At 57.0% G+C, this 12,500-nt stretch overlaps 1 protein-coding gene across 1 annotated transcript in view; it reads left to right on the top strand.

Moving 5' to 3' along the window:
• The first annotated feature begins 5,165 nt into the window (after window positions 1–5,165).
• LOC139257689 (ATP-binding cassette sub-family D member 1-like) overlaps window positions 5,166–12,500 on the top strand; it is a 12,099-nt gene continuing 4,764 nt past the window's right edge. The window contains exons 1-4 of the mRNA XM_070874580.1: window positions 5,166–6,317; window positions 7,736–7,916; window positions 9,446–9,588; window positions 11,718–11,880. Coding sequence (XP_070730681.1) covers window positions 5,166–6,317; window positions 7,736–7,916; window positions 9,446–9,588; window positions 11,718–11,880 — 1,639 coding nt within the window. The remainder of the gene's footprint in view (window positions 6,318–7,735; window positions 7,917–9,445; window positions 9,589–11,717; window positions 11,881–12,500) is intronic.

Below are 12,500 nucleotides of genomic sequence, written 5' to 3'. Positions count from 1 at the left end.
ACAGTGCGGCGCTCCCTCAGTACTGCCCCTCCGACAGTGCGCTGCTCCCTCAGCACTGCGCTGGAGTGTCAGCCGAGAATTTTGTCCTCGAGTCTCTGGGACTCTAACCAACAAACTTCGGACTCGGGGCCAGAGATTTCAACCCACTGACCCAACATTGCAAAATATCCCAAGCAGGCTGTAAATTATTTGCAGGGTGTGTGGGGATTGTCTGAGGATTGTGGAGGAGAAGTGCTTTATGAAATAGATATAAAGTTGGTAATCCTGCCTCTCACACACTCAGCCCCAGTCTCTCTCTCTCTGGTCCCACAGACACAATGCAGAGACTAGGGTCCTGAACTTAAGGAAAGATAACTTCGATGATATGAGGCGTGAATTGGCTAGAATAGACTGGCGAATGATACTTAAAGGGTTGACGGTGGATAGGCAATGGCAAACATTTAAAGATCACATGGATGAACGTCAACAATTGTACATCCCTGTCTGGAGTAAAAATAAAACGGGGAAGGTGGCTCAACCGTGGCTAACAAAGGAAATTAGGGATAGTGTTAAATCCAAGGAAGAGGTATATAAATTGGCCAGAAAAAGCAACAGACCTGAGGACTGGGAGAAATTTACAATTCAGCAGAGGAGGACAAAGGGTTTAATTAGGAGGGGGAAAATAGAGTATGAGAGGAAGCTTGCTGGGAACATAAAAACTGACTGCAAAAGCTTCTATAGATATGTGAAGAGAAAAAGATTAGTGAAGACAAACGTTGGTCCCTTGCAGTCAGAATCAGGTGAATTTATAATGGGGAACACAGAAACGGCAGACCAGTTGAACAAATACTTTGGTTCTGTCTTCACGAAGGAAGACACAAATAACCTTCTGGAAATACAAGGGGACCGAGGGTCTAGCGAGAAGGAGGAACTGAAGGAAATTCTGATTAGGCGGGAAATCGTGTTCGGGAAATTGATGGGATTGAAGGCTGATAGATCTCTGGGGCCTGATCGTCTTCATCCCAGAGTACTTAAGGAAGCGGCCCTAGAAATAGTGGATGCATTGGTGATCATTTTCCAACAGTCTATCGACTCTGGATCAGTTCCTATGGACTGGAGGGTAGCTAATGTGACACCACTTTTTAAAAAAGGAGGGAGAGAGAAAATGGGTAATTATAGGCCGGTCAGCCTGACATCAGTAGTGGGGAAAATGTTGGAAACAATTATTAAAGATGAAATAGCAGTGCATTTGGAAAGCAGTGACAGGATCGGTCCAAGTCAGCATGGATTTGTGAAAGGGAAATCATGCTTGACAAATCTTCTAGCATTTTTTGAGGATGTAACAAGTAGAGTGGACAAGGGAGAACCAGTGGATGTGGTATATTTGGACTTCCAATAGGCTTTTAATAAGGTCCCTCACAAGAGATTGGTGTGTGAAATTAAAGCACATGGTATTGGGGATATTGTACTGACATGGATAGAGAGCTGGTTGGCAGACAGGAAGCAGAGAGTCGGGATAAACGGGTCCTTTTCAGAATGGCAGGCAGTGACTAGTGGGGTGCCGCAGGGCTCAGTGCTGGGACCCCAGCTATTTACAATATACATCAATGATTTAGATGAAGGAATTGAGTGTAATATCTCCAGGTTTGCAGATGACACTAAGCTGGGTGGCGGTGTGAGCTGTGAGGAGGATGCTAAGAGGCTGCAGGGCGACTTGGACAGGTTAGGTGAGTGGGCAAATGCATGGCAGATGCAGTATAATGTGGATAAATGTGAGGTTATCCACTTTGGTGGCAAAAACACAAAGGCAGAATATTATCTGAATGGCGGCAGATTAGGAAAAGGGGCGGTGCAACAAGACCTGGGTGTCATGGTACATCAGTCATTGAAAGTTGGCCATGCAGGTACAGCAGGCGGTGAAGAAGGCAAATGGTATGTTGGCCTTCATAGCGAGAGGATTTGAGTATAGGAGCAGGGAGGTCTTACTGCAGTTGTACAGGGCCTTGGTGAGGCCTCACCTGGAACATTATGTTCAGTTTTGGTCTCCTAATCTGAGGAAGGACGTTCTTGCATTTGAGGGAGTGCAGCGAAGGTTCACCAGACTGATTCCTGGGATGGCAGGACTGACATATGAAGAAAGACTGGATCGACTGGGCTTATATTCACTGGAGTTTAGAAGAATGAGAGGGGATCGCATAGAAACATGTAAAATTCTGACAGGTTTAGACAGGTTAGATGCAGGAAGAATGTTCCTGATGTTGGGGAAGTCCAGAACCAGGGGCCACAGTCCAAGGATAAGGGGTAAGCCATTTAGGACCGAGATGAGGAGAAACTTCTTCACCCAGAGAGTTGTGAACCTGTGGAATTCTCTACCACAGAAAGTTGTTGGAGCCAGTTCGTTAGATATATTCAAAATGGAGTTAGATGTGGCCCTTACGGCTAAAGGGATCAAGGGGTATGGAGAGAAAGCAGGAATGGGGTACAGAGGGAATGATCAGCCATGATCATATTGAATGGTGGTGCAGGCTCGAAGGGCCGAATGGCCTACTCCTGCACCTATTTTCGATGATTCTCTCACTCACACAGTAGGACCTGAGTGAATACAGAGACTGCAAACTTTTTTTAACAAACAAAAAGTTTTTTTTAAACAGAGGAAAAGTTTTGTAATATAGAAAAAGTTTTATTTGCAGAGAAAAAAGTGCAGCAAACGTTTTCTGTGCTGCCGCTCTGACCCCCTGCTGCTCCTTTAAGAAGTTCAGCCAACTTTTTCCCCGCCTCAGCCCCTTTAAGAGGGAGTTTGAGCCGAAGTTTTAGCTCTTTGCATTGTGGGAAGGTGGAGGAGTTCCGCAACTCTCCCGGGGTCCGGAAGCCCGAGAGACAGAGAGAAAGACAGGGAGAGAGCGAGAGAGAGACAGAGAAAGAGAAACAGACAGAAAGAGAGACAGAAAGAGAGAGAGAGTGAGAAGAAGAGAGAGGAACAGAGAGAGAGAGAGATGGAGAGCAAGAGTGGAGACAGGCAGGGAGAAAGAGGGAAGGTTGGAGAGAAAGAGCGGGAGGGAGAGAGAGACGGGACAGTGAAGGAGAGAGAGAGGGAGGGAGAGAGGGGACAGTAAAGGAGAGGGAGAGGAAGGGAGAGAGAGACGAGACTGGACAGTGAAGGTGGGAGGGAGGGAGAGGGAGGGAGGGAGGGAGTGAGGGAAAAGGGAGCCAGCAAGTGGAGGGAGTGATGATGAGAAAGGCCAGTCTATCACAGCGAGGGAGGGGAAATGGATGAGGAGATGGAGAGAGTGGAGTGATGGAGGGAGAGAGCTGGGGGGAGAGTGAGGGGTAATTACCCAGGGTCGAGTTTGAACTCGCAACCTTGACGCGATGGTGTCTGGTTAATAAATGTTCAACCCGTCGATGGCAGAAACCATCTCCCAGCCCCGATCGCAAGACAGACCGCCATTTCTGCATCGTCCTTCACCCCCTCAGGTCGGCCCAAAGTGCCTCACAGCCCAGGGAGGAATTATTAAAGTGTAGTCACTGTAGTAACGTTACCTCAGTACCGCCCCTCCGACAGTGCGGGGCTCCCTCAGTAACGCCCCTCCGACAGTGCGGGGCTCCCTCAGTACCGCCCATCTGACAGTGTGCCTCTTCCTCAGTACTGCCCCTCCGACAGTGTGGCACTCCCTCAGTACTGCCCCTCCGACAGTGTGCCTCTCCCTCAGTACTGCCCCTCCGACAGTGCGGCGCTCCCTCAGTACCGCCCCTCCGACAGTGCGGCACTCCCTCAGTACTGCCCCTCCGACAGTGCGGCACTCCCTCAGTACTGCCCCTCCGACAGTGCGGCACTCCCTCAGCACTGCCCCTCCGACAGTGCGGCTCTCTCTCAGTACTGCCCCTCCGACAGTGCGGCACTCCCTCAGTACTGCCCCTCCGACAGTGTGGCTCTCCCTCAGTACTGCCCCTCCGACAGTGCGGGGCTCCCTCAGTACTGCCCCTCCGACAGTGCGGCGCTCCCTCAGTACCGCCCCTCCGACAGTGCGGCGCTCCCTCAGCACTGCCCCTCCGACAGTGCGGCTCTCCCTCAGTACTGCCCCTCCGACAGTGCGGGACTCCCTCAGTACTGCCCCTCCGACAGTGCGGGGCTCCCTCAGTACCGCCCCTCCGACAGTGTGCCTCTCCCTCAGTACCGCCCCTCCGACAGTGCGGGGCTCCCTCAGTACTGCCCCTCCGACAGTGCGGCTCTCCCTCAGTACTGCCCCTCCGACAGTGCGGCGCTCCCTCAATACTGCCCCTCCGACAGTGCAGGGCTCCCTCAGTACTGCCCCTCCGACAGTGCGGCGCTCCCTCAGCACTGCGCTGGAGTGTCAGCCGAGAATTTTCTCCTCGAGTCTCTGGGACTCTAACCAACAAACTTTGGACTCAGGGGCCAGAGATTTCAACCCACTGACCCAACATTGCAAAATATCCCAAGCAGGCTGTAAATTATTTGCAGGGTGTGTGGGGATTGTCTGAGGATTGTGGAGGAGAAGTGCTTTATGAAATAGATATAAAGTTGGTAATCCTGCCTCTCACACACTCAGCCCCAGTCTCTCTCTCTCTGGTCCCACAGACACAATCTCTCTCTCTCTCTCACACAGTAGGATCTGAGTGAATACAGAGACTGCAAACTTTTTAAACAAACAAAAAGTTTTTTTTAAACAGAGGAAAAGTTTTGTAATATAGAAAAAATTTTATTTGCAGAGAAAAAAGTGCAGCAAACGTTTTCTGTGCTGCTGCTCCGACCCCCTGCTGCTCCTTTAAGAAGTTCAGCCAACTTTTTCCCCGCCTTGGCCCCTTTAAGAGGGAGTTTCAGCCGAAGTTTCAACTCTTTGCATTGTGGGAAGGTGGAGGACTTCCGCAACTCTCCCGGGATCTGGGAGCCCGAGAGAGAGAGAGAGAGACAAACACACATAGAGACAGAGAGACAGACAGAGAGAGAGAGAGAGAGGGGAACAGAGAGAGTGAGAGGGAGGGGGCAGAGAGAGAAAAAGAAAGAGAAAGAGTGAGATAGAGGGAGAGAGAGCGAGACAGAGAGAGAGAGAGAGAGAGAGAGAGGGAGTGAGTGCGGGCGAGGGGTGCCGAGGGAGAGTGAGGGCGATGGACAGACAGTGCCGGTGGGCGGTGTGAGGAGGAGGGTGCGCTGAGCCCGAGTTCCGGCCATGTCGGCCTTGCCGCGACGGCTGGGGCGGTGCAAACCCCTGCAGCGAGCCGCGTTGCTGGCCCTGAGCGCCTACGGGCTGCGGAGGCTGTACCCGGCGCTGCGAAGGGGGGCACCGAGGGCCTGGGGGGCGTGGGCGACGGCGGAGGCCGCTCGGGCCGACGGGGAGGCGCCGGCGGAGGCCGCTGGGGCGGGGGCGACAGCGGAGGCCGCTCGGGCCGACGGGGAGGCGCCGGCGGAGGCCGCTGGGGCGGGGGCGACAGCGGAGGCCGCTCGGGCCGACGGGGAGGCGCCGGCGGAGGCCGCTGGGGCGGGGGCGACAGCGGAGGCCGCTCGGGCCGACGGGGAGGCGCCGGCGGAGGCCGCTGGGGCGGGGGCGACAGCGGAGGCCGCTCGGGCCGACGGGGAGGCGACGGCGGAGGGCGACGGCGACGCCAAGTCGCCGCTGGGCCTGAACCGCCAGCTGGCCGCCCAGCTCTGGCGCCTGCTCAAGATCCTCTTCCCCGGCCCGCTGTGCGCGGAGTGGGGCCTGCTGGCCCTCCACTCGGCCGCCCTCGTCTCGCGCACCTTCCTCTCCGTCTACGTGGCCCACCTGGACGGCCGCATCGTCAGCTGCATCGTGCGCAAGCGGGCGCACAGCTTCGCCTGGGCGCTGGCCCGCTGGCTGGCCGTAGCCCTGCCGGCCACCTTCGTCAACAGCGCCATCCGCTGCCTGGAGGGCCGGCTGGCGTTGGCCTTCCGCACGCGCCTGACCCTGGAGGCCCACCGCCGCTACTTCCAGCGCCAGACCTACTACCGGGTCAGCCGGCTGGACGGGCGGCTGCGTGACGCCGACCACTCGCTGACCGAGGACATCCGGGCGCTGACCGCCTCGCTGGCCCATCTCTACTCCAACCTCACCAAGCCCCTGCTGGACGTGGCCGTCAACACCTACGCCCTGGTGCAGGCCGCTCGGCGCAGGGGGGCCCGGTCCAGGGGCTCCACCGCCATCGCCGCCGGCGTGCTGCTGCTCACCGCCCTGGTGCTGCGCGCCGCCTCGCCTCGCTTCGGACGGCTGGCGGCCGAGGAAGCCCGACGCAAGGGCCGCCTCCGCCACGTGCACTCCCGGGTGGTGGCCAACTCGGAGGAGATCGCCTTCTACGGCGGACACAAGGTGCGTGGCGGGGGCACGGGTCCCTACCGGAGAAACATGCCTTTCGTCGTCGTCGTCACGCGCCCCCGCCAACCACCCCCCGCCCGGCCCCCGGCCCCCACAGCAGCCAATTAAACACTTCGACCAATAGGGCCCACCGCGGTCGCCATTTGCAACGCGGCAGACACCCACAAAAAACAGCCGCTGTGATGATGTCCCAGCTTATTTTCTTGGTTGAGGGTTAAATATTGGCCCCCAGGACGCCGGGGAGAACACGCTCTGCCCGCCCCCCCCCCCCCCCCCCCCCCCCACTCGCACGTCGCCCCCCTGCTCCCGCCCCCCCCCCCACCACCACGCTCTTCTTCCAACTTTAGCCCCTGGGGATCTATTACGTCCCACCCAAAAGGGCAAACGTGGGATGTGGGTTTGACATCTTGTTCGAAAGAGGGCAGCTCCCGACATCGCGGCGCTCCCTCAGTACCGCCCCTCCGACAGTGCGGGGCTCCCTCAGTACCGCCCCTCCGACAGTGCGGGGCTCCCTCAGTACCGCCCCTCCGACAGTGTGGGGCTCCCTCAGTACTGCCCCTCCGACAGTGCGGCGCTCCCTCAGTACTGCCCCTCCGACAGTGCGGGGCTCCCTCAGTACCGCCCCTCCGACAGTGCGGGGCTCCCTCAGTACTGCCCCTCCGACAGTGCGGCGCTCCCTCAGTACCGCCCCTCCGACAGTGCGGGGCTCCCTCAGTACCGCCCCTCCGACAGTGTGGGGCTCCCTCAGTACTGCCCCTCCGACAGTGCGGTGCTCCCTCAGTACCGCCCCTCCGACAGTGCGGTGCTCCCTCAGTACTGCCCCTCCGACAGTGTGGGGCTCCCTCAGTACTGCCCCTCCGACAGTGTGGGGCTCCCTCAGTACCGCCCCTCCGACAGTGCGGCACTCCCTCAGTACTGCCCCTCCGACAGTGCGGTGCTCCCTCAGTACTGCCCCTCCGACAGTGTGGGGCTCCCTCAGTACCGCCCCTCCGACAGTGCGGCGCTCCCTCAGTACTGCCCCTCTGACAGTGCGGCGCTCCCTCAGTACTGCCCCTCTGACAGTGCAGCGCTCCCTCAGTACTGCCCCTCTGACAGTGCGGCACTCCCTCAGTACTGCACTGCAGTGTCAGCCTGGATTTATGTGCTCAAGTTTCTGGAGTAGGTCTTGAACCCACAACCTTCTGACTCAGAGACAACAGTGCTGCCGACTGAGTCATGACTGACATAGGGGAGGGGATGGGTGTGTGTGCGTTACTGACTGCATCCCTGCTGATGTTAATCCAGCTCCCTCACACTGTCACTCAGTAACCCCTCTCCCCCAGCACCCTGTGTTACTGACTGTATCTGTACTGATGTTAATCCAGCTCCCTCACACTGTCACTCAGTAACCCTCCCCCCTCCCTTGCCCGTAGGTGGAGCTGAATTTGCTGCGCAGTTGTTACCAGGACCTTGCGGCGCAGATTAACCAGATCCTGGTGAAGCGATTGTGGTACGTCATGCTGGAGCAGTTCTTGATGAAGTACGTGTGGAGTGCCGCGGGGCTGCTCATGGTCGCAGTTCCCGTCATCACCGCCACCGGATACTCGGAGACCGGTAAGGCCCGGGGGGGGAGAGGACGGGGGGGAGAGAGAGAGGGGGAGAGCGGGGGAGAGAGAGGGTGAGGGGAGGAGAGAGAGGGGGGAGAGAGAGGGAGAGAGGCGGGAGGGGGAGAGGGGGGGAGAGAGAGAGGGGGAGAGAGGTGGGAGAGGGGGGAGACAGAGAGAGAGAGAGAGGGAGACAGAGAGAGAGAGAGAGGGGAGACAGAGAGGACAGAGAGAGAGGGGAGACAGAGAGAGAGAGAGGGGGAGACAGACAGAGAGAGAGAGGGGGAGACAGAGCGAGAGAGAGAGGGGAGACAGAGAGAGAGAGAGAGAGAGAGAGAGGGGGGAGAGAGAGAGAGAGAGAGAGGGTTGTGTGAGAGAGAGAGAGAGAGAGAGAGACGGGGGGAGAGGGAGAGAGGGAGAGAGAGAGAGAGAGAGAGACACAGAGAGAGAGAGAGAGGAGGGGGGATAGCGGGGTGGAGACAGAGAGAGACAGAGAGAGAGATCGAGAGAGAGAGAGGGGAGGGGAAGGGAGAGAGACAGAGAGAGAGAGAGGGGAGGGGAAGGGAGAGAGACAGAGAGAGAGAGAGGGGAGGGGAATGGAGAGAGACAGAGAGAGAGAGAGGGGAGGGGAATGGAGAGAGACAGAGAGAGAGAGAGGGGAGGGGAATGGAGAGAGACAGAGAGAGAGAGAGGGGAGGGGAATGGAGAGAGACAGAGAGAGAGAGAGAGGGGAGGGGAATGGAGAGAGAGAGAGAGAGAGAGAGAGAGGGGAGGGGAATGGAGAGAGACAGAGAGAGAGAGAGGGGAGGGGAATGGAGAGAGACAGAGAGAGAGAGAGGGGAGGGGAATGGAGAGAGAGAGAGGGGGAGGGGAATGGAGAGAGACAGAGAGAGAGAGAGAGGGAGGGGAATGGAGAGAGACAGACAGAGAGAGAGAGAGAGGGGAGGGGAATGGAGAGAGACAGAGAGACAGAGGGAGAGAGAGAGAGAGAGGGGGAGGGAATGGAGAGAGACAGAGAGAGAGAGAGGGGAGGGGAATGGAGAGAGACAGAGAGAGAGAGAGGGGAGGGGAATGGAGAGAGACAGAGAGAGAGAGAGGGGAGGGGAAGGGAGAGAGACAGAGAGAGAGAGAGGGGAGGGGAAGGGAGAGAGACAGAGAGAGAGAGAGGGGAGGGGAATGGAGAGAGACAGAGAGAGAGAGAGGGGAGGGGAATGGAGAGAGACAGAGAGAGAGAGAGGGGAGGGGAAGGGAGAGAGACAGAGAGAGAGAGAGGGGAGGGGAAGGGAGAGAGACAGAGAGAGAGAGAGGGGAGGGGAATGGAGAGAGACAGAGAGAGAGAGAGGGGAGGGGAAGGGAGAGAGACAGAGAGAGAGAGAGGGGAGGGGAATGGAGAGAGACAGAGAGAGAGAGAGAGAGAGAGAGGGGAGGGGAAAGGAGAGAGACAGACAGGAGGACGAAGGGAGAGGCGGAGGGAGAAGGGGTTGCAGACAGCGCGGACCACCCACGCCCTGTGTTGTGTCATGTGCCCCTCCCCCGCAGACTCGGACGAGGCGAAGGAGGCGGCCATGGAACGGAACGAGGAGGAGTTGGTGAGCGAGCGGACAGAGGCGTTCACCACCGCCCGCCACCTGCTCGTAGCCAGTGCCGACGCTACCGAGCGCATCATGTCGTCCTACAAGGAGGTGAGCCGAGGCGGGGGTGGTGGGGTCGGGGGAGGGGGGAGCCCGGGGACGTCTGGAGGGAGTGGGTGCGGGGGGGGGGGCACTCAGCTCTAACGTAGCAGGGTTGGGGGGAGGGGGGGGGCGTGGTGATTATTATTCGGGCGAAACCTCCACATGCCGAAGTGCCCGCTCCCCGCCGGTCACCGGGGGGCCCTGTGCGTTATTCCGCCGCTGAGCGGTAAGCTGTTTGCAACTGCCGTAACTGACGGGTCACCTGGAGATCAATTGCTCTATCGCTAAGCAGTAGGAACCTTGCCTGATTGAACTGCACACCGCCCCCCCCCCCCCCCCCTGCTCCCCCATCCAACCCAGGGACATAATTGTGGTGCCGCCACCCCTTCCCCCACCCCTCTCCCGAGGGGTGTAAGGAACTCATCCGTGGCATTGCTCGCAGTGCATAGGATAAACTATTTTCTGAGGTGAGCGTTTATCGAGCGTCTTTTGCGTACCGTAGACAGGAGCTCCGCGCCGTCTACCACACGGCGTAGAGTTCTGCTGCGGGGGGCGCAAGCCGTTTGCAGCTTGCCGTGGCCCGGTTGGCTGACATGGTCGCGCTTGCCGGGTCAGTCAGAGCCTAATCGCTCTACGGCGAAAATCGGAGGTGAGTGACGGACCGCAGAGTTGGGGTGGGGGCGGTTTTGGCGGGGAAAATCCGGAGTATTTCTGCCGTGTTTGCCTGATGTGGGTACCCCCCTCCACCCCCCCCCCCCCCCCGCTCTCCCCCCTCCGGGCAGTTGTTTGGGGTCGGAAACCAGTGCGCAAACACTCCACCAGCCCCCTCTCCTCCATCTCGGGAGAATTGGCACGGGTAGAATCAGAGAACGGTTGCAGCACCGAAGGAGGTCCCTCGAGCCCGCTCCGCCATCCAATAAGATCGCGGCTGATCCGATCTTGGGCTCAGCTCCACTTCCCCGCCCGCTCCCCTCACTCCCTTATCGCTCAGAAATCTGTCTATCTCCACCTTAAATATATTCAATGACCCAGCCCCCCACAGCTCTCTGGGGCAGAGAATTCCACAGATTCACCAGAAGAAATTCCTCCGTCCTAAATGGGCGGCCCCTTATTCTGAGACTATGTGCCCCCCTAGTTCTAGATTCCCCCACGAGGGGGAAACATCCTCTCTGCATCTACCCTGTCCAGCCCCCTCAGAATCTTACACGGAGACAGACAGGCTCAGTGAGTGGGCAAAAGTTTGGCAGATGGAGTATAATGTGGGAAAGTGTGAGGTCATGCACTTTGGCAGAAAAAAAAAATCACAGAGCAAGTTATTATTTAAATGGAGAAAGATTGCAAAGTGCCGCAGTACAGCAGGACCTGGGGGTTACTTGTGCATGAAACACAAAAGGTTAGTATGCAGGTACAGCAAGTGATCAGGAAGGCCAATGGTATCTTGGCCTTTATTGCAAAGGGGATGGAGTATAAAAGCAAGGAAGTCTTGCTCCAGTTATACAGGGTATTGGTGAGGCCACACCTGGAGTACTGCGTGCAGTTCTGGTCTCCGTATTTACCAAAGGATATACTTGCTTTGGAGGCAGTTCAGAGAAGGTTCACTCGGTTGATTCCGGGGATGAGGGGGTTGACTTATGAGGAAAGGTTGAGGAGGTTGGGCCTCTACTCATTGGAATTCAGAAGAATGAGAGGTGATCTTCTCGAAACGTATCAGATTATGAGGGGGGCTCGACAAGGTGGATGCAGAGAGGATGTTCCCACTGATGGGGGAGACTGGAACTAGGGGGCATGGTCTTAGAATAAGGGGCCGCCCATTTAAAACTGAGATGAGGAGGAATTTCTTCTCTCAGAGGGTTGTAAATCTGTGGAACTCGCTGCCTCAGAGAGCTGTGGAAGCCGGGACATTGAATATATTTAAGACAGAGATAGACAGTTTCTTAACCGATAAGGGGGCGGGCAGGGAAGTGGAGTTGAGTCCATGATCGGATCAGCCATGGTCGTATTAAATGGCGGAGCAGGGCTCGAGGGGCCGAATGGCCGACTCCTGCTCCTATTTCTTATGTTCTTATAATCTCTTCTTCTTCCAAACTCCAATGAGTACAGGCCCAACCTTTCTTCATAGCGGGCGTTCTCTGCTGCAGGTATCGGAGCTGGCTGGATACACAGCGAGAGTAGATGAGATGTTCCGAGTTTTCAAGGACGTCCGGTTGGGAATCTACAAACGTGGCTCGGAGATCAATGGCACAGAGCAGAAACAGGGGGAGACAATTCTCCCAGGCGTAGAGGGGCCGCCGGAGATTAAAGGTACTGGGAGTGTTTGATGGGACAGTGTCGAGGGAGCTTTACTCTGTATCTAACCCCCTGTACCTGCCCTGGGAGTGTTTGATGGGACAGTGTAGAGGGAGCTTTACTCTGTATCTAACCCCCTGTACCTGCCCTGGGAGTGTTTGATGGGACAGTGTAGAGGGAGCTTTACTCTGTATCTAACCCCCTGTACCTGCCCTGGGAGTGTTTGATGGGACAGTGTAGAGGGAGCTTTACTCTGTATCTAACCCCCTGTACCTGCCCTGGGAGTGTTTGATGGGACAGTGTAGTGGGAGCTTTACTCTGTATCTAACCCCCTGTACCTGCCCTGGGAGTGTTTGATGGGACAGTGTAGAGGGAGCTTTACTCTGTATCTAACCCCCTGTACCTGCCCTGGGAGTGTTTGATGGGACAGTGTAAAGGGAGCTTTACTCTGTATCTAACCCCCTGTACCTGCCCTGGGAGTGTTTGATGGGACAGTGTAGAGGGAGCTTTACTCTGTATCTAACCCCCTGTACCTGCCCTGGAAGTGTTTGATGGGACAGTGTAGAGGGAGCTTTACTCTGTATCTAACCCCGTGCTGTACCTGCCCTTGGAGGAGAAACTGGAAGGATAGGGGG

The sequence above is a fragment of the Pristiophorus japonicus genome, unplaced genomic scaffold (genome assembly GCF_044704955.1).
Source record: "Pristiophorus japonicus isolate sPriJap1 unplaced genomic scaffold, sPriJap1.hap1 HAP1_SCAFFOLD_896, whole genome shotgun sequence".
Lineage (NCBI taxonomy): Eukaryota > Metazoa > Chordata > Chondrichthyes > Pristiophoridae > Pristiophorus > Pristiophorus japonicus.
This window is presented reverse-complemented; position numbering and strand designations above follow the sequence as displayed.